This window comes from Argiope bruennichi, chromosome 3 (assembly GCF_947563725.1).
Source record: "Argiope bruennichi chromosome 3, qqArgBrue1.1, whole genome shotgun sequence".
Taxonomy (NCBI): domain Eukaryota; kingdom Metazoa; phylum Arthropoda; class Arachnida; order Araneae; family Araneidae; genus Argiope; species Argiope bruennichi.
The window spans coordinates 52579281-52602199 of record NC_079153.1 but is presented as its reverse complement, the minus strand read 5'-3'; the positions used below and the strand labels follow the sequence as shown (position 1 = coordinate 52602199).

Below are 22919 nucleotides of genomic sequence, written 5' to 3'. Positions count from 1 at the left end.
ATATGATTATCAATCAAATATGTTAGAAAAAAATAACATTTTCACCGGTAAAATAATGAAAATACCATTCATTCCTTTCAATATGCTTGAATTGTTTAAATTTGTCGGCTTTTAAAAAATTTAATTTGTCTACTTTCTTCCGATAGTCAAATCCTTATCTGTAACTGAACAGAAACAAAACAAAAATAGTCTGCTTACCTTTTTTTCGGGGTGGTATGTCAATTCAAATGCTAATTTTATCGATTAAATTGATTTTTCAATTTAATTGCAATTAAGAAAAAATATTGTAAGATTTTCTTAAGTATATATGATTACATTTTTTGTGTAATTTAATTTGTTTAAGAGTTAATGCTCTTTTAAAGTACTGGTTTGCTTTTCGTCTGTTAGCATAAAAATCAGAAAGAAAGCTTCTATGAGTTTTCCAGCTATAATATTTAAAGAAAAAATATCAATTACATTAAAAATTAGAGAATGAAATAAGAAATTTATTTTTGAAAATGTTTTTCTATTCCTTTAAATATACCTTCTAGTTCATAATAAGAATTTCATTATAAAACTGACTGACGTTTTATGTATTAATTTTTCTTTAGTCAGTTCATTTGTTTTAATTTAAAATAACTTTAAAAGCTTTGTCAGTTATTTGAAGACTTTCCAGTATTATAGCTTCATTTTATACTGGTGAAAGTTTAATCGTTTCTAGATAATAACTTTGTAGGGTTTTGTGAGTATGCTTACAACAGTAAGATTTCCCTTAAAACAGACACAATTAATTCTATTAAACTTTACTATCTATTGAGTATTCATTCAAATTTAATTTTACATGATACATCCACATTATTCTGCTTTCTTTAAGTGTTGTTAATAAAAATTTGTGCTGTTCCGAGTTTTTTAGGATACTGATATAGAAATGAAAGATTATATCAATTTCATTTATTGCTAATCATGTGTGTTTGATTATTAATAATTACTTTTATCTTTTCTATTCACATTAACTGCTTTTCTTCCTTTAATTCTGAGCAAGGAATCATAAATTATATTGACAAAATTAAAGAATATGGTTCTAATCACTAAGCTTTAATTTTTATAGCCTATAAATTTTCATATATAGTAACCAAATTGCATATTTTATTGTTTGATACAATTTGGCAGAGATTAGCATAAAATCTGTATAGTTCTTCAGTATAATCTAAATCTTAAGCTGAAAAATTATATTATAATGATCATTTCCATGCATTTGTTTTTTCTATTGACTTCTAGTCTTCTAAATATTATGTTTTTAAATATGTTCTATATAAAAGAATCAATCCTCAATAAATTTGGAAAATAAATGAAATACAAATTTGCTTATGTTTATTGCTAGTTTTTACGTTGAAAGTTTTAAATTGTTGCATTATTTTATTGAGTTTCTAATTTATAGCTTTCTCTGAACAGTTAATTCCAAATCTGTAATATATAAATTTACATCTTAGTATTAATTTATATTGCTATAGGTTAATGAATGTTTTAGAAATAATATAGGCAAATTGTGGCAATTCACTTTGTTTCTGAAGAAAAATATATTATTTACTAATATATATTATTTTGAGAAAAGAGAAAAAAATTATTCCCTAATGTGTAATAAAATTAAAACAAAATGTAATTGTCTTTTAGTTTTGTGGGAAAAAATGAATTTGTTTTACTCTATTAAAAAGTTTAATTTGTTTCTGTAATAAATTATTGTCATTGGCTGATTTATTTGTGTAATTAACCCTCTCACTGCATATCCTGTGATTTCCAATGGCAACGTAGAAGTAGCAAAATGTGCACAACCTCCAATTTTCATGGGGATGTATTTTTCTGCCCATTTAGCTATGCAACCCACTTTTTTCTGGTTCATGGTGTCATTTTGACTCTTCTGGTTTCACTCAGATCTTGGTTAACAGATAGCTTTAGTTGCCTAAGGTTCTGCAAATTATCAAGCATTTTTGGAACATTTTGCACCATCTTTGCAAAGCTCAGAAAACGTTTCGCAATTTTTGAACTTTTATTGATAAAAGAATTTCACAGCAAGAAGGTTAAGATGCTTAGATTTTGGATGCTACATTCATAAACTGTTATGCAAATCTTTTTAATGAATGTAATTAAGAACTACCATTTTATTTATTTATCTAAACAATCAAGGTAATTACAAAAAAAAATTCTTAAACTTTTCAAACATATTTAGTAGAGTCTATTTGAATTAGCTGTATTAAACTTGTAAAGAGATGAGTGTTAAGAAATTATTAAAATATTTAGTAGATCTTGTTGAAACACACACGCATATGTATATATATAATATTCTTTTTATCTGAATAAATAATATTTAAAATTTGTTTTTATTGTTTTTATTTTGTTTAATAAAATGCCTTTTTTAAATAATATGCCTTGATGAATCTAGGCATATTATTTAAAAGTTGTGTGAAGCTATTTTTAATTAAACCAGTCTGTAATGAAATACTCGAATAATCTATATAAGTTTAGACTGCATTAATGTTCAAAAAAAAAAAAAAGTCTACAAATATTTCCAGATAATAAGGCCATATAAATTTTAAATAAAGTTTTGGTATTAAATGAAATGGAGAAAATATATAAGTTGAATAAAATAAATAAAGTATAAAGGATTAGATGTCTCTTATAGACTTTCTAAGAGCAATATAAAACTTATCAAGACTTGGAAAAACAGTGATTACATTTCTAAAATGTGTTAATTTATTCTGTTTATTACTAGCTAATGCTAATGAATTGGAAATTATCTGTATAACATAAAAACCACAAAAGAGAGGAATTTTGTTACTATTGCGGCATATATAAATTTTTTAAAAAATTTTAATTTCCTTTTATCAATAGCCAAATACAAAAGTCATACTTTGTGCATTTCTCAAAGTCTTATGAATGTGTATTTGTGCTTATCTGATTATTCTGGTGACTGCATTTATAGAGAAGTACTATTTAACACTAAAATGTGAGTTGTGCCCGTACTTTTCACTCAGTTAATTGAAAAGTGGCCACGTAACTTTCTAAAAGATGTTAGAAGCTGTATTAATCAAAAATTTGCTGTTTACTACTTGAACTTCAAATTCATATTTGTATTAGTATTTAAAATATTTCATTTCAGTTTATTTAGTTTTGTTCTCTCCTTCCTTCTTCTAATGAGTGAATAAGATTGTTATAAAATAAAAGTTTAAAGTAGTAAGGATAATTTTTTAATATGTATTATCTGTTTTTTACTTTTTTAGATTAAAATGGAAGATGAAAATACTGCTCCTGAGTTAGCTGTTGAAACGGAAAATGTTCGTAGAAGTTCTTCAATTATTGATACTCAAATGATGCAGATACCACATGAAACATCTGCTGAAAATAATTCTTCTAAAAGTTCTGTGAAACCTACTGCTGAAGTACTTGCAAATTTAAAAGATGAATCAACTATTAAGCGAGTTGATTCTGACTCGAAATTCGGATTTATGGAAACTGTTCCTCTAGAACTTTCAATGCAAGAATCAGTACCTAATAGCCCTGTTCCAAATTTGATTGTTGAGAGTTCAGAAACAGTATCTGTACAAATGAGATCACTAAGTCTAACTGAAAAAAGGTCAGCTGATATTACACAAGTCACCTTTAATGCTAGACCCCTTGTAAGTTCAATTTTCTGAAACATTGTTTTAATTTATCTTGTAGTGAAATTACTTTATTATCAAATAATGTACTCTTTATTTTAAACTTTCTTTTTAACTTATGAATGATTACATTGTTTAAAAAAAATCTGTTACCTTATTTAAAAAATTTTGGCTATAGTAAAATGTATGAGAAAAATATTTTATATATATATTTAAAACGGCTAAAGAATTTTCAGATTTCATATAATAACTTATTTTTACATAGGAGTTATAGTATGTATCTAAACTTAAGAATAAAAAATCTGATTTTGAATTTAACACATTTAATATGTATAAAATATGTAAATATCCAAATAATTTATCATCCTCAATTTTAGATATCTTTGATATCTCATTTTGATCATCTTTAAATATTTAATTACAATATAAAGAATAGAACAAAGGACAGGGGCCAACTGATTCAATTACTGGAAGAATTACTATTTAGGAACTATTATCATTAACTGTAAATGTAAACTAATGTTTACAGTTTCTAATTTTAATAAAAGTTAGCTTTTAATTCAGATTTGCTAATTTGTTTAGTGCCTGACTTTGATTGAAAATTTTTTTTTGCGAATTCATTGGTTTATAGCTTATCTGATTTATATTGAAACCAGAAAATGCTAGAAAACAAGCCATTCAAAATTCATCAAAGCAACTATGTATCCATTGTTTACTTTGTTATGCATCAACATTGTCATATATAATACAAAAAAAATGTATACTTAATGCTAATATAATTAGCTAATTTTAATTCAAATTCAATTTATTTCCAGTCTGCAGATTGTGATACAAATACTCTAAGCAAGTATTTCGGTACTGAAACTACCAAGTTACAAAAAATAGATTCAGATGGACTGAATTTCTTCAATGCTTTAGCTGAAAATGCTGCTGGAAATGTTAAAAATGATTCTTCATCTTCATTGCTAGAACAAAAAGTACAAGGGAATCCAGTAGATAAAAAAGCAGAACTTGCTCAAGAAGTTTGTGAAGATTCTTCTGCTAGTAAATATTTTTAATTGCATCATAATCTGCTATCGCGTTTTAGATTAATAATTCATAATTTTTGATTCCTTAGTACATTTATGTTAGTTCATTGAAATTATTCTTTTTTCTCAAAATATTTAGGCACTGAAACTAATAACCCTCCTCCAATCCTTCTTAAATTTTTTTCTGAAGACAAGAGTGGAAATGACAGAGATGGTAAAGCTTTCTTTGATAAGATTGCAGAAGAGAAACCAACAGGACACCCTTTGGTACTAGAAATTAAAGAACCAATCATAAATGCCCCCGTTGAGGAGCCATTTTTAAATTCTCCTATAATAAATAGTGAAATTGAAGAGGCTTGGATTCCATCAGAAAAAACACGACAAATATTAGTATCTGTTATTACTTCAAACTCCCCTGTTACTCTGGATAAAAGTCAGCTCACCTCACCATGTGTTGTTCTTGAAGAAGATTTGGTATGTTCATAGTTTGGTTATAAATCCATTTAGATAGCTATTTATTTTAATGTTATTATATTAAACCACCAGTTTTTGTTATATATAAAAATGGTTTTTTTATTTGAATTTTATAAAATACCAGATTATACTGGAGGAAAGTAACCTTAGAACTTAAAGAATACTAATGTTGTAATAATTTATATGGCTGATAAAAAGAATTGCTTGAAAAATTTGATTTAAAAAGATCGTCTAATTACATGGAGTATATTATTAACAATTTTAGCTTTTTTTTTCTGATAATTTTTTCAAATTTACATTAGACTAATAAAATATTATTTATATTAGAAAGTTTTAATTGTATATTATTTTAAGCAGAAAATTATATATTTTAATCCAGCCTATATTGTATTATCATAAACATTTTTTTTTTCTTTTCACATTTTAAATAAGAGCAGAACATTTATCTTTAAAAATAGAAAAATAAGAAAAGCCAAACATTTTATTGAGCATGCTATTTTCTTATAGGATGATCCTGTGAAGCAACTTTTAATTCAATGCAATTCAATTCATGCTCAACATAGAAAAACTTTAAGTGATAAAGATGTAAGTGAAGATGAACCTGGATTACAAAAACTAATGGTATATTAAAAATTCATTTTTAGTTATAAAGTTCAGATATTTTTTAAATACTTGAGATTATTAGAAAATTTTAGATACTTAATTAATCTGTGTTTAATACATTAAATATGAAATCAATCCCTGATGAGCATTTAGATGTGGATTACTTCCTTCCAAATATTCATACCAAACTGGTGTGAAATTTTAATGTGATTTCAATATATTGCAGTTTCTGCCTAACTAATGTTTCATTTTGGTTTATGATAATCTAGTCTTTAATGATTACCAATGCCATATATTTTTGATAAATTTTGACATAAATTACTTTTATAAAATAAGTAAATCTATAATTTTGTTTTTAAAATTGCTTTAATAATAATATTGATAACAGTTTTTATGGATAATATTGATACATATAGCTGTTTTACAAAAACCTTATATGTTAATTGCATTACTTTGTATATATTTTTATTTCCTATTATAGAGTGGCTTACTAAGTATAATACTGTATTTATTGAATAATATGTGTTTGTGTTAGGCATAATGAGCTCTTATATCCATTAGACTAAATTCTCATAGTAAATAAAATAAAAATGTCCTTTTTTTTTTCGATTCTTCCATACCATATTTAAATTGTATATGCCTTATTGATATTGAGTAATGACTTTCATTTCACTTTAAATAATTTCAATATTTCTGAATTGTGTGTTATTCTGCTTTTAAATTTTTCGAGGAATCAAAGAAAAAGTGTTGCAAATCAGAGGAAATTAAATTGCATTGATTACCATTTATATTTAATCTGATGGGACTAATTACAATAGTTGCAAATAACAGAAAATGTAAAATTTGAATAATACTATGTATAATAATAGCCATCATAAAATAGAATTATTGAAGAAAACAATTGTTTTAATGGATGATACATTTGTGGTGTTCATTCTTATTTTTATTTCAAAACCTGTTATAAAGCATATGGTAAAACCATTAACCAGTATTTGACTTGTAATACCAAATGTATGTGTTTTTTTAATTCGTTTAGTAAAATTGAAAACCATTGGTCAACCAGGTGAAGAAAAATGTTAGAAAAAGATTAATAAAAATTACTTTTTATTAATCTTTTACTAATATTTTTTTATTAACCTTTTTGATCAGTAGGTTTTTATCTTCAAGATAAAGATGGTAATGAATTCCATTTATTGTGTTTAATGTAATTTTTTTAAATTATATAAAGTCTTTTGCATTTATTGTATCATTATTATATAAAAAATTAATTCAAAGCAATAAATGTTATAATCCCTTTCTATAATAATTTTTATAAATGAAAATTACTTTTTTACTCTCTAAACTTTTTATTTAAAAAAAAATCTATGTTAAAATTTGATTTAATTTTTTTTTTTTTTTTTTTTTTGTTAACCCATATTAAAATATCTGTAAATTGAGATGGGATACTTTATCAATTATAAAAAACGATAACTTGATATGTGATAATTCATTGATAACTCTACTAGGGAAGGTTACTCAGTAAGTTATTCGAATTCTCACGCTGATCACTAAATAGTATCCAGTGCAATTAAAATTGATTGATATTGATTGAATTGATTTTTTTCCCTCATAATTGGTATTCTATATAATGAGAGTATATTTAAAATGAGAATTAATTTTAAAGCTTTTGTCTATAGCCCAATGCAGCTTAAGAACATGTATAGCATTCACTTTAATACAATTTCCCATGTTGTGAATTTGAATTGTCACTAATATACATATGAAAATCTTATTTTTATTTATTTTCTGTATTAATATTTTTAGTATAATCTTATAAATTGACAATTTTTAATATTTCTTGAAAAGTATGTCAGAATGGTTATCTACTAGCATATTTAATGAAATTAATTATAATGAATGAAAAATGTTCCAATAGTTTTAAATTTATTCAATTTCTTTATTTACAGGAAGCTGGTTGTTATAATGCTGCTATTAATCTGACCAAAAAATTATTAAAAGCATGTGGTCAGGGTCTTGGAGATGAGGGCAAACCTTGTAAACACACTCCTTTATCTTTAAGGGTAAGTAAAATAGGATCTGGACAATATGCTTTAATGTTCTGTTTTAAAAGGACAAAAATTCAAATAATTGATTTTTATCTTGGATATATTTTAAGAATGATACTGAATTCTTTGATGTAGTAGAAAACAGCTACAACTTAAAAAGATATAAGTGATGAGCCTCAAACTCAGGTGATGTTAACTTTGATTTAAGCATTCAAAGCAGCATTGAATTTTAAAATGCCAGTATCTCTTAATTAGAGTGTAGTATCTCCATTAAGACTGTTTTTAAAAGAAAAAAAAAAAAATTTTTTTGAGCTATTACTTTTATGATCTTAATCCAAACATGTAATTAAAAAAAAGAATACAAAATAATAGAATCACCTTTTAATAACTTAAAAGATTGAAAATGAGAGTATAAAATAGAAATGCAGTAATTTTTTTTTATAAATTTATATTTCTGGGCAATTTTACATTTATTTAAAATTTTATTACAGATTGATGAATTTGTAAAGTTTCCAATAATTTTGCAATACCCTAAGTTTATTCCACATTGAATATTGCATTTTACAACATTTTTTTTTAATAAGAAATGGATGAATGGAATTTTTTAAATAAACTGAATGTGAACTGTGATTAATGAAAAAAATTTAAAAAATAGTACTATTTTGCGAGTTTTTCTTATTTAAAGTTGTAATACAAAATTATTATTTATTCTTAAGAACCATGTACATTAAGTCATATATACTGACTCTCTGCCCCACCCAAGGCACGCGGATAATAAATACTGAATGACCGAACGACCACAACAGTAACACTGACAGGAAGTGTGGTTGAATCCTAAGGGCCATTACTGGCCATGGTAACAACCTTTCCCTAAGGAAGTACATTCTGTCATTGATGGGAGGAGCCAGACCCCCACCTTTTTCTGCAACCTCCAGGGTGGTGAAATCCAACCATCCTGCTGGAAGCATGTCATCCTCATTTCGAGATGCTTCCCGGGCAGTCATGTACATTAAATTTGTATTGCATAGTTTGTGTATTGGCAAATACTAGTCCCTGAGGAACAACTACATATACTTATTCCTAAATGCATTACTTGTTTCAATGCACAACTGCATGAATTGTTCTTCCTTTTTCTCTTTCTGCATAGATTAAAATTTGCCAGTGCGAGAATTCCTATTTACTACTAATGCCTTTTTAAATTTGTTACTGACAAACTTAAACAAATGTAATTTTCTTTGAATATTGCATATAAATATGGGCTCTCATACTTGTATATCCTATTCTAATGTCATATCAAATTATTTATATATTTTTTATTATATTTATTTTATGAATATATTTAAAAAGAGATAATATGTTCAATTTACTTTATAATACAGGGTGTTTATAAAGTCCCGGACCCATTTTGATGTTTAATAACTCATAAAATAATAAAGATATAAACACACTTATGACATTTATTGATGGAATAACTCATATATTTTCCTTTTCAGGTTTGAATATTTTTACTTTTGTAAATATCGTCTGCGCGTGTGGTTAATTTCAGATAATTTTATTTTCCAGTCTAAATATCTGTACTTTTCTAAATATTGTCTGCTTATTAATTGCATTTTTCTCTCTTTTGTTTTTGTCAACTATTGCAATGTTATGTTTACTTTTGATGTGTTTGTTCTATGTAGTACTTTTGTATGTGATGTTTTATTCGAGCGGATATTAAGGAGAATGCATACACCACAAGAGAAAGCACAGATTTTATGGTGGTTCATAGAAATGAAATCGATAGTGCAAGCACAGAGAAATTTCAGAAGAATTTACCAAAAAGATCCTCCATCCAAAAACAGCACCTTGCGGTGGAAAAAGAATTTTATAGAAATTGGAAGTATCGAAGATAAGAAACGTTCCAGACGTCCTTGCACAAGTGATTTTGATGTTGAGCGTGTCAGAGAGACATTTTTACTCAATCCTAGAATATCTGTGAGATCAGCGGCAACAGAATTGGATATGCCAATTTCGACGGTGTACAAGGTTATTAAGAAAAAATTAAGACTGCATGCATACAAAGTTCAAATTGTTCAAGTTTTGGAACCGAACGATAGACCTAGGAGGATGGCCTTTGCAACAGATATGCTAAGGAGGATAGAAGATGCTGCTGATTTTCTGAAGAGCATAATGTTCTCCGATGAAGCATCCTTTCATGTTTCTGGAATTGTTAATCGCCATAATGTGCGCAAATGGCTCTGTGGATGCCGACATGCTTGTCGCTACCTGGCGTGAAATTGACTATCGACTTGATATTCTCCGTGCGACGAAGGGGGCACACGTGGAAGTTCATTGACAAGGGTCATGAAACTTTTTGAGTCTATTTAACCATTTATGTTATTAATTTAAATCTATCTTTATTATTTTATGAGTTATTAAACATCAAAATGGGTCCGGGACTTTATAAACACCCTGTATATCATTGTTTATATTGCCATTAATGGTTTTTTAATCTGTTGTATTTATAAACATTCTTACACAAATGTGAAGTTTTATATTGGTTATTTTTTTAATGCAGCTCTGGTATGTCCGCCTTGCTTTATTAGTAAAATTGCAACATTACTCATATGCAGAAATAGAAGGAGCTGCCTTTGGTGACTTAGATAAACCTGATTTGTATTATGAGTTTTATCCTGATGTTTATAAAGGCAAAAGAGGTAAAATTTTCAACATAAATTTAACTTTATTTTAATGAAATGTCGGTGCTGTAGGATATTAATTTATTTTAGTATTACAGAAAAATTGAATTTAAAGATAATAATTTCTAAATTTTGAACTATTAACAAAGAATAATTCATTATATGATTGCAAAATATTATAAAAAGTAGCTTGTTTTAACCTATCTGTTACATAAAAGAAATTATGAATCAAGCTGCTTTCTCCCAGAAAGGAATATTGCAATTTGTATTTTCGTTTTTCAGTAAATTTTTTAGTGAAAACATGTAAATTTTAATTTTTAAATTTCACAAGATTTAACAAACAGATTAAAGCATAGTAACTAATTTTTTAACAGAAACATGAATTTATTTATTTTATCATTTTAAAAGTCTATAAATATTGTTTTGTAAATTAATTTATGTTAAACAAAATGCTTTCATTGACTTTCTATTCACCAATTTTATTAATAGTATTAATTTGGTCATGTTAACCACCATTGATGAACAGCATATACTCAATACAAAAGAAAGTATTATTATTTTTTTAATTGAATTATAAACATAGAGCCCTCTGATTAATTGGTTTGCAATATCTAGAATTCGGTGAAATTAAGTTGTTAAGGCAGGTGGTTCTGTAAAATTTTTATTTGTGATGTTTCTCAGGTTCTGTAAAATTTTTATTTGTGATGTTTCTCAAAATTTTGAAATGAGAAGGGACAGATGATCATTATTGGCACATCTAGTGGTCAAAACATTTTATATGAAATAAAAAAAATTTGAAATTGTGATTGGGAAGCTAATTTTGCTGTATCATGCTTATTCATTTCCTAATTATTTCAACTGTCCAGAGTAAAAATTATGAAATGAATGATAAAATAGACTAAATTATGAAATGTAAAACAAAATTTCACATTCTGTTGGCAAAACATTTCCTAATTTAATTAATGTCTAAATTTTATTCTAAAGAGGCCTAATAGATTTCTTTACAAATGAAGTTTTAATTAATGACAGTTGCCTTCTGGCATATCAAAATCTTTTGTTAGAGGGTATTCAGATTGTGACTGTGAAACAAAATGAAACTTCATAATATAAATGGATACCTTTAGAAAAAACTAATATAGAAAAACTACTTTCTTGTCAGTTATAAGAATAGAGGAATTTCTTAGTTTGCATCGCATAAAATTAAAAAAAATAAGAAACAGGAATATTGTTCAAAATTTGTGGACTGCTGTATATTAGCACTTTATTGTATATTCATTTAATAACTTGAGCATTGCTAAGCATATAACTTATTAGAAATGCTACTTAACATTAATTATTTTGTATTCATTTTATTAACTTCTATCATATTATCTGTTTTATACTTATATTTGTATTGTTTATGTGTGTATTATAATATTAGAATTATTCATATTTCTTATTCCATTATTATTTCTATCTTATGCTTAATATCTTACTATCATTATTATACATTTGATAAATTTTATATTCTTTAACTTGTTATATTTTTAAAATTCTTGTTATAGTCTTAGATTTCCTATTTACTGATTTCTCCTTTATTGTATTGAAATTCAATTATATATTTTCTTAATGCTCTTGCAAGTTGTAAGAATTGAAAAGTCTAAAAGCCTCGCCTATCTTTCTCAATTGTCTTGTCTATGCAATTATTTACAAATTACTTGCTTATATGTTGCATATTGGTCAGGTTTCTTTATCATAGATACTTAATTAAACATACATTTCATTTGGAACCACCAGGGATTCTGTTGTAATTGAATGGTTTAGGATTTTATTTTTGTGGGGTGTGAAAATAAGGTAAGTTTGCTAGCTCAGATGTCATCTTTGTAATTTCAAGTTTGGTTCCCCCGGCTCAAATTGTGTTCAAAACAGCCCTTCTATTGCATCAAGGAGCATTAACATTTCTAAACTTAACTAAACTACTTCTTCTACTACTTCAAAACTAAACTACTTCAAACTACTTTTTGTTTCTTTTTTGCACTAAGAGATAACTTTATGAAATGCATTTTCATAAATGTTTAGTATATATTCTTTTTGAAATAGGTACTATGGTTCCATTTCCTCTACGTCTGCTGTTAGCTGAATTACCTCAGTATCAAGGTAATTATCAAATTGCTCTGGACAATCTGTATCAAATTCTACAAGTCATTCAAAAAGTAAGTTATGTTAACCAAAAGAAAATGTTTCTATATTCTGAAATAATTTTTGCAATATTTTAATTTTAGAAAGCAAACAAATATATTATGAAACTTAAAAAGAATCATTATTAAATACTATTAAAAATATTTAATTTTTATTAATGGAAATGTTGTATTAAATTAAGAACTATGTTCTTACTATTACTAAAAGGAAGACTAAAGAAGAATCTCCTGAAAATACAATTCATTAATATATATATATAATGATATATCTTAATCTAATTTAAATCCTAATTAATTTCCTAAAGTTAGCCTGTATTAACATTCTACCTTTTTTATTTAATTCTTACTGTATAAGCTCTGTAAAACTACTTTAATCAGCAAGTTTTCATGCTCCGAGTGAAGGGATAAAAATACTCAATGTTTACTACATTCTTTTAAAGATACCTAAATTCCCTTAAGTTGACATGTGGCAAAGAAATCCTTGTAAAAATCTCACAGCAATATGTTCAAAGGAAAAAATTTCTAACTCTTCCCAGCCACAAATCTGATAAATTTTTTTGTTTACATATCTATATAATATTTAGATTAATCATAAAAAGATTTTTCAACCACAGATTTAAAAATAAAATATAATCCATTTTAAATATTAAGTGATTATTATTGTAATTGAGAAGCAACTGACATTAACTATTGGATTATATGACTAATACATATATTAGATTTATTTTGTAAACTTTCTTAACATTGTTTTGAACGAGTTACCATATATTTTGAAAAGAAGCAGTATAACCTAGTAGATGGAATATATATTTTCAAAATCAATGACTTTTATGAATAAAAATTATAGAGCGTTTTCAGTGAAATATTTTAAAGTGCCATTCCTCAAATTAATATATTTTATACAAATAAAATGTCTTTTTACTTCTTAAAATTAACAAATAAACTTGAATAATTAACATTTGTGTATAAATAGTTAATATAATTTTTAAGATTTTTCTGATATGATTGGGGTAAAATGTGCATTATAGAGAAATGTGATAAAAAACAATTATGATTGATTTGAGTTATATTTTAATTCTTTTAGTAGATCATAAAATATAAGTATTTTAATAACAGTAAATTTCTTTGGTATATATGCAATACTAATAAATTTTACTTAAGTAAAATTTATTATTGATACTAGTATGAAATTTAACAATCTCTTTTTAAAAGCATTTTGCTATGATTTTATTTTTGTATAAAGTATATAATAACTTAAATATATTCAAATAGATATTGCAAAATGTACAAAATGGATGTGCCGAAGATGGTACTATGATCAAGTTATCAGATTCTAGACGAACAGGTATTAATGTTGTGCTTTTATTGTAATAATCTTTTAATAAAATTCGAACTTAATGGAATAAGATATTTTTGACTATTGCAATAAATGATTGTGGATTCTTGTATTAAAAATCCTTACTTAATATATAATAGTTTAATATTTTTATTTACAGCTTCTCTTGAAATATGGGGCCTAAGAGAAAAAAGAATTCTATATTCAATTTTGAATTGCATCCTTTCGCAAAAAGTGAGAAGTGCAGTTTCAATATACATTAAGATTAATTAATGATTCTAAATATTTTTTCTAATTTAAAAGTGTATTTTTTTATTTTAATAAAATTTTCTTAACAAAAGTAAATTAAAAGAATTATTTCAAAAATGGAAAAAATATTTATCTTCAATGATATAAACATAAATGTATGCATAAAATGTATTAAAAAATTGGTATGCATTACTTCACTATATAATGTTGCATAATTTTTTTAATGAATATTTGTATTTTGTGGAACTGTATGCATCTATTAAAATCCAACTCAAAACAGTTAATTCATGTAATTGAATTTTGAGAAATGCATAAATTATGGGTGGTAAAACTTAAGATAAGGAAACAATTGAAATTGTTATTTTCTAAATAGTCTTGAAAAAGACATTAAGAATAATTAAGTTTATGATTTGGCAATTCAGAAGAGTTTCAAGCACTAAATTTTGTGCATATATCTTCAAAATTAATCTTAAATTTGTATCTAGAATTAATTTAACTAATATCATTTATGACTATTGATTCATGTTCTTCATTTAATTTTTCTTTCGAATCCTGTTCATATTATAGATTTTAAATATTAGAAAAATCGATTCAACTTTAAATCGAGCTGTAGAAAGCAGGGGTTTTCATTTTTCTTAGGGTAAGAAAATAAAAGAAAATTTTGTTATTTCTTTTCTATTTTGTCTTTTTACAATGGGAAACAAATTTTGGAAATTAAAAAGTTACACGTAATTTTTTCAGTATTTTAGTTTAAAGTTGTTAAACTCATCTGAAGTAACAAATTAGTTTATGATCCTACAATCATGATTATAACAAAACGTTTCATAAATATATAGCTAATTTTTTAAAATTCCTAATTACATAGTTATTAATAATGAACTATAACATTCCTTAATGATTAATCAATAAGCATATTATATCAGCACACCATTTCTTGAATATTTTAGGAATCAATAATAAAATTCCTACTATATGATTAATATTCTATTGCTATTGCAGAATAAACTTTAGAAAAATAAATAAAAAGTCTGTACTTAACCATAAACAAGATTTGAAGACACAATTTCTTAAGTTGTGAACTCTGAATTTTATAAATATTTACCAAGCAGGTTTGAAAGCATTAAAAAATTGGTAAATGGAATTATTTATATATATATTTAGAAACATTTATTTGTGCAAGCAATTATTTTCACTTATGAAAGAACCAGATATCTTATTCAGAATTACAGATATTCACCTAGAATCAGTTTTGTAATTCATCTCTAAGGTCATAGGAAAGGAGAATTCTATCAGAAAAAAGCATTACTTTAGTGTTTTTTGTTTTTTTTATGAAAAAAAAAATCTTTTTCCCAACCCACTTAAGGCTTACTATTATTTATTTGGTCATGTAATCATTTAAGTTTGATACCTTTATTTCTAGCTGTTAAAAGGGAGGAAAAAAGTACTGTCTGTCCACGACAAGAACACTGCTAGACAATCGTCTATGTTTACGGCGGGCGTTATAGAAACAGGTTACTGTAGGAAGAGTTCATTTCGCAGAGGTAGAAATAAATTCAAGTTTCTTACCTTGGCACGTTTAGCGCCAAATTGGCGATATTTGGTATTTTTACATTTAATTCTTGAATATAAGTTTAAAAAATAATTCACTAAGCTAAAAATCATTTGCATACTCGGAATATTGAAAATATCTGATATTCCTGTTATATGTATGCAAAGAACAAAACAAATCAAATAGAAAAAATGAATAATTATTTGTATGTCTAACGATTGCACAAGAAGAAAAAAAATAATTAAGAAGTGAAATCATGCATGATAAATCATTAATCGTCTTCATTTTATTTGTTTTAAATTTATATAAGGTATTGATATCAAATTCTCCGCAACAAACGCGAGGTAATCTGTGTAATTTAAGATAAAAACTATAACATAATTAATCGTAATTATTTCATAATTTGTAAAGAAGGTTGCTTTTATTCTGTTATAAGGTAAAATGTTCATTGTTAAATAGGCTTAAAACCTTTCCAAATTTATATTTATTTATTCTTCTGATGTATATACTATTTCCAGAAACACAAAATTAACGATTGCCATACTATCAATTTTCAGATTTTTAAAAATCAAACTTTGATTTGTAACTTATTTTCAATATGCACAAGCTTTTTACAGCATAATTAATTTCGCAAAGTTTACATGTAAAAGTATTCTGAATTTGAAGATAATTCAAGTGTTCATTCATGCACGTACCAGATGTCCCGGACTTAAAGGAACCCAACTAAATAAGCCCAACATCGCTTTACATTATTCTATGAAAAACGCGGTAAAAGTTTGTTATTGTATTCCAGATTACCATTTATTTATTTCCCCCGGCTTGAAAAAGAAATACAATTATTTCAAAGAAAATTTTTTCTCACAAACTGTCAATTCAAATAATAGAGTGATAAATGAGCTTTTCCTTTCAGTGTATATCGGTAGTCATGAGCTCGAGCAATAAAGGATCGATCCAAATTCCTGTATGCATTTTATCACTTAGGGATTGAAAATTCTTCACTCCCAATGTTCTTCACATTTCTATTCAAAGCCCTCAAGTATTCTCAACGCCGTTTGAGAATACTTATCTGCTACCGTTTTACTATCACAATCAGTGCTCCTGAGTAGAAAGGAATCACGTTCAATATTTTAATCCTTCTAACTCACATTAACGTGCATAAATTTTTATTCTTGGAATTATAGTTAAGAAGGAAAGCTATTAAAACAACAGGGAGGAGAGAAAACAAGCCTGAATAAATAACTAGTTTTCTTTATTTTATAGAAAAAAAAGTAATGCGCTACCTATAATATAATATTTTTTCATACCATTATATAGTTGAATAATATTTAGCGATAAAAATTTAATAGAATTACTTCTTAATAATTGCATATACTCATTCAATTCCAGAAAAGAAATTGAATCGTTTTAATCTCTAAATATTTTCATATAGCATAATAGAATCACTATTTTGAATTTCAAAGTAATTCTTTTTTTTTTTTAAACTATAAATACAATTTCTCATAATTATTATTTAACACTAAGAGCAAAAGGTTAAAACAACGGGTTTTTTTTCCCCTCCTCATTTTTTTTATCTTGACAATGATTGTGATAGTAGATAACTAAATTAATTATACCTGTAGATTTAAGGAAATTACTCAATAATTTCGATGAAAATAAAATACTGAATTGTAAAATATACTTCTTTAAAAAATAATTAAATTCAAAGTTCCCTGCAAGAACTTATTTTCAAATAAAAAATTCAAAATCAATAATCAATTAATTTTACTTATACAAACAGCTGAGTATAATTTGCTTTAAAAGTTTCAACTGTTCATTTTTTTATAAATATAATCTTAAATGGATTTCTATATTTTCCAGTTCCATATATTGATCAATTCAAAAGGTGATCTTATTTATGTTAAAAAGTTTAATTCTAATTTACGACAATTATTTTATTAAATTTCAGTTTATAACATTAAATAAAAGTTTTTGATCCAGATAAAGCTATAAAAGTGTGTGTGTGTGTGTGTGTAATGATATTTTAAACTCTAATTTCAATTTAATTCATTTCCAAGGTTTTATCTTAATTTAGCCCATAGTAACGTGCTTGTGATTTTAAAGTCTCTCCTTTCTTAAATCGAAAAGGTATTTTAAAGAATGTCAAAATTTAAGAGAAAAAATATTAAATAATGAAATGCAATTAATATTAACCATTGAAAAGATTAATAAAATATAAAAGAAGTAAGCTAAACGAATATAAAGATACGTGCAACTACGATTAAAGCGAGAAGACAAATGAGCAACAGGTTTTCTTTTATCGCTTCACATTGACGCCAAGAAAAAGAATACCCCCCAGACTTCTATCCGATTCCACCCATTCAAAATGGATAGTCCCTACAGGAACCCGTTTCTATAACGCCCGCCATAAACATAGACGATTGTCTAGCAGTGTTCTTGTCGTGGACAGACAGTACAGAAGTATTACATAAAATAAAATTTCATGATTTCATCACATGTTTTATTTAATTGTTTTATGTTATAGGATTATGTATTAGCTGTTTCAATTGTTCATACCTTAATGGAGAGGAGTAAAGAAGAAATTCCTCAATTGTATTCAGCTTTAGGAAGGATATATCTTCAGGTATTTAACTTCAAGACATAGCAGTTTAATTGTTAAATTATAATATATTTTTATATTGAAATGTACATAAGAAATTTATAACTACTGTTTATATGCAACTAATTATCCTTATGCAAGATAATTGATCAGTATACACTCCAGAATATTAATATTAGTTATATCAGTAGCTTTTGGAGCACGATTGGTTTGCCAAAGATATGATTATATTTAATTTTTGTTAAATTGTTTATATATAACTTCATTTTCTTAATTCTGTCAGACGTATGTTTTATTCAAAGTGTACGTAGATCTTTTTAATGAAGACCAGTTTCATGACAACCTAGTACTTTTAGAAACATAAATGTCTTGTTTCTCTACTCTTAACTTTTGCAGTATTGTAATTTCATTTTCTTTTACCGTCTTATAAACAATACATATATTAAACAAAATCCTTCTCCTTTAGCTTTCATCTTTGAGGGAAAAATTGAGTGATTAAATATTTGGTGACACAATAAAATCGGATTGAATCTCAGAGTAACAATGTAATCGATTGTTGAAATTTTATTTAAAATTATAATTTTTAGCTGGTATAAAAATTACTTTGTGTTGTAAAATTTTTGGAAGTTATTGCAAAAAAAAAAAAAAAAAAACCTCTTAAAATTTTATTAAAATTTTTATGAATTAAAATATTAAACGAAAATTGCTCTAAGATACACATTCCCACTCTTCAAAGTTTATATGTGCCAAGTTTGATAACTACATCAAATTGTCTGACCTGTAAAGCTTGATTACACACATAAAGATGCACACCTTCATCTTTATTATTAGTAGAGATAATTTTGGTTATAAGTTCGTATAAATAAGAAATAATTTATTTTATTGAAAAAAAATAAACAGTTATAATTTATTTTTTTTTAATCATTGCAACAAGCTTACCCATGCTGAGTCATATTGCACAATAAAACTAAAAGACAAACTAACTCTAAACAAATAAAATAATGCTACTAAAGTTGAACAGAAGAATAATAAAGCCTTGGAGTTCTAGTAACAAAACTAAATCATTTTTATAACTAACACCCAGGCATATTTATCTTTACTATAACTAGGGAGAACTAAATTATCATAGTTTTTAATAACTACATACACCATTTCTGGATTTTATAAACCAAGTTAAATCAATTTTTTTATGATTATTTATTTAGTAGTACTCAATAGGAATTAGAGGCATAAGTTGGTAGTAAAAATTGGATATTTTGGTAACTTCTCGAATGATTTTTTAAAAAAAATACTAAATTATTCTCAATGTATAGTATACCTAAAAATTTAATCTTTTTTAGTCTTAAATTATGCAAGAAGTTCTTTTTAGTTTTAATTTATGCAAATAATAAACAAAACTTTACCATATTTAAAACATTCTTTTGAAATTTTGTTTATTTAAAGCAAATAAACTTTTTTTTTTGTTTACTTAAAATATTTCTTTCCTATAAAATAATTTCATTTATAGTATTTGTGTACTAAAAAATAATTAAATTGTAAAAACAATGTAACCTCCTGGTACTACTTATTGATATAACATGACTTTTTTATATTTTCTAGCTCGGTGATGTTAAATATGCTCATGATTGTTTTAACAAGGCTGTAACAGTTGCCAAAAGCTATTCACAAAATTTTCAAGTTGAAGAAAATATAAACAAGTAAGTTTGAGAGAATTCTCTCAAAATTTATTTCAATTAAATTTTAATATGCCTTCCACTTATTTAAGTAGTACAGACAAATCAAATGTTTAGCATTTTACCACATAGTTATATGAATTAAATGGGGGGAGGGGGGATAAATTATTTGCTTAGGTGATTTAAAATTCTAACAACTTTTCACTCTTTTCAATATAGTGCAAATGCACTTTGACTTATTATTCAGATCTGCAATTTAAATTTATATTTTTCAAATGAATTTTCATATATATATGTTATAAAAATTGTACATGAAATACAAAAACTCAATCTAGTACATAATAGGAAAATACATTACGCATATACAGGAAAAGTGAAATTATGTAATAGTTGAAACTAACAAAAAGTACTTAAATCACAGTCATATACATTGGGGGCTAATTTTACAGATAAATAAATGCAAGTGAATTTTAATTAATTGTAGGCAAAGACTAGGAAAATAATTCTCTAGAAGAAAATCTGTGATATAGAATGCTGTTTTCAAGTATACAAAGTATTGCACAACAAAATGAAAGCATTACATCTAACAGAATAATTTTGTTATTATCGTCTTTAAAAAATTATATTAGATTCTTTATCACATTTTTAATCAATCATTTTCAGATTACAGTGGAAAATAAAAGACCTAAGAGTCTAAGTGCTTCTAAAGATTCATTACCAACTTTTTAAAATCTAATGAACTTGCCTGACTCCCCTCCGCCATATAAAATTTCTCACAACAAATTATTATAATATATATTCCAAACATTTTAATCCTTTCTCAACCGAACCAAGATTTGTGAAGTTTATAGTTGTCAGTTCTTTTTCTTCTAGATCTGGCTGTTCAATGTCAGCCTTCTAAGGAGTTAATTGCTTGCACATCTGTATTAGCTCACTGACTGTCAGTTTTTTTGCCATGACAATACATCACTACAATCAACTTAATGAAATTGCTTGGCAAAATCAATAACTTTGTTTATAAGATAGAAAAAATCTTGAAAAAGATAAAGTTGTTTAAGTCATCTTTAAAAAAAAAAAAAACTTCGAACCTAATCCACGATTTATTTTTAATATTATAAATGATTTTTTTTGTTTGCAATATTTCAAGACTTCTCTATTTAATTTTCAATAAATTTAACTAGCAACTGCCATAAAAAATGGTAATTCTTTACTCGTCAAGGTAAGCATTATGAATGCTGTATATTCTGTGGATCATGAGATATTGCAAAGGCATATGAAAAATATCTTAGATGATATTGTGACTGATGAATGTAATAATAAAGTAATTATTAAAAAATTTTCAAAAGAAATGCTAATTTGTAAAGAATTATGGCTTTTACGAATGTTACAAACCTGTACAAAGGAGGATTTCAGAGCTTTTATAATTGGGATATATGTTTAAGTCAATAAAATGGATAGGTAAGGAAGAAAAATAATCTGAATTATTTTTAAGCTTAATTTACAAATTTCTGTTTATAATAAAGTTTTCAAGTGAATTGTAAATTAATGTCCCTTAAAAAGTCAAGCTTTTCTCTATAAATTATATGAAAGTTAAAAGAACATGATTACTTTACACTTCTGTTAATTTTGTATTTTATTGTATACATAACAGTAAATTTATATTTCAACAAATACTTTTTTTACTAAAACTTCCACAACTTTATTATAATATTTTTTTTATAGAGCATTGATGGCAATTGCTAATAATAACAATGAAGAAGCATATAAATATTATGAAAAAGCTTTTTCAATCTGCCCAAATAATGCCATGGTAAGTTCAAACTTAAATATATAGATTTTGCTGTAATTCTTTTAGTAACATATTTTTGAAGTTTAGGCTGAAGAGCTTATTAAATAAATTTTACTTTTAGATTTCATGTACTATTACCCGAGTTGTGACAAACATAAAATCCTCAATTGTATTTTATATAAATATATTCTTTAAATACTTTTTTTATCCTGCTTCATAGTTTCTTTTATTTGCAAAAAATAACACCAAACCACCAATTCAACTCTTTCTTTCAAGTACTCAACATTTTCTACTATACTAAAGTAACAATATCTTAGAACAAAATAAAATCATCCACTGTGAGGATTTCTCACTTCTACAAATTACCTGTAGTCTATTCAAATTCCAGCATTAAATTAGAACTCCTTAAATTTTTAGACGAAATTATTTAATGAAGATTTGGAGTATTTATTAAAATGAAATTTAGCTATAAATAGGTATCTGTCAAGATGTCTTTGTTAACACTAGTAATTTTCTGCATAACTTGACTTATTGTAGTTCACATTTTAAGAAACCCTGCATTAAATTATGAATTTAAAAGTATTGAAATAAAATTTTGTTCAAGACTACAATTCAGAAAACAAAATATTTAAGTATAGATATATATATTTAAGCTTCCCATATCCTTAACTTATAATCACCTTCTGTATAAAGATTTCTATAGATTACAGATGAACTTTACTCTGAAGCTGTGTGTATGTGCAAGTTAAAAATATTTTCATATTCTCTCGTACTAACATACTCTCATTTTCTTTTCAGTTGGCAAATAATTTAGCCGTGTGTTTGTTATATATGGGAAAACTGAAAGAATCTCTACATTTGCTTGAGAAAACCATACATAATAATCCTTCATCTTGTTTGCATGATGGTTTACTATTCAACATTTGCACTTTGTATGAACTGGAGTCATCTCGATGTGTGCAGAAAAAACTTGCAATGTTAGAACTAGTATCAAAACATGTTGGAGATTCTTTCAACATCACTTGTGTAAAAATTCCAATAATACCAAAGCAGTAGATAAATATGTTATTGAGAACTGAAGTTTTGTAAA

The 22919-nt window shown here is 25.7% G+C and overlaps 1 protein-coding gene across 3 annotated transcripts; it reads left to right on the top strand.

Moving 5' to 3' along the window:
- Positions 1-167: 167 nt before the first annotated feature.
- LOC129963615 (trafficking protein particle complex subunit 12-like) lies at positions 168-22904 on the top strand. 3 transcript variants are annotated; one of them, XM_056078089.1, is made up of 14 exons: positions 168-213; positions 3255-3650; positions 4448-4676; positions 4800-5134; positions 5642-5755; positions 7684-7797; positions 10340-10478; positions 12540-12652; positions 13910-13982; positions 14134-14207; positions 18293-18391; positions 19967-20064; positions 21763-21850; positions 22628-22904. In XM_056078089.1, the coding sequence occupies exons 2-14, from the start codon at positions 3261-3263 to the stop codon at positions 22883-22885; spliced, it is 2124 nt and encodes a 707-aa protein (XP_055934064.1). In that variant the 5' UTR covers positions 168-213; positions 3255-3260; the 3' UTR covers positions 22886-22904. The 3 variants fall into 3 exon arrangements, with proteins under 3 accessions (XP_055934064.1, XP_055934065.1, XP_055934063.1); XM_056078090.1 differs by having other exon boundaries at positions 185-286; positions 5642-5719; XM_056078088.1 differs by having other exon boundaries at positions 185-286.
- Positions 22905-22919: the final 15 nt, after the last annotated feature.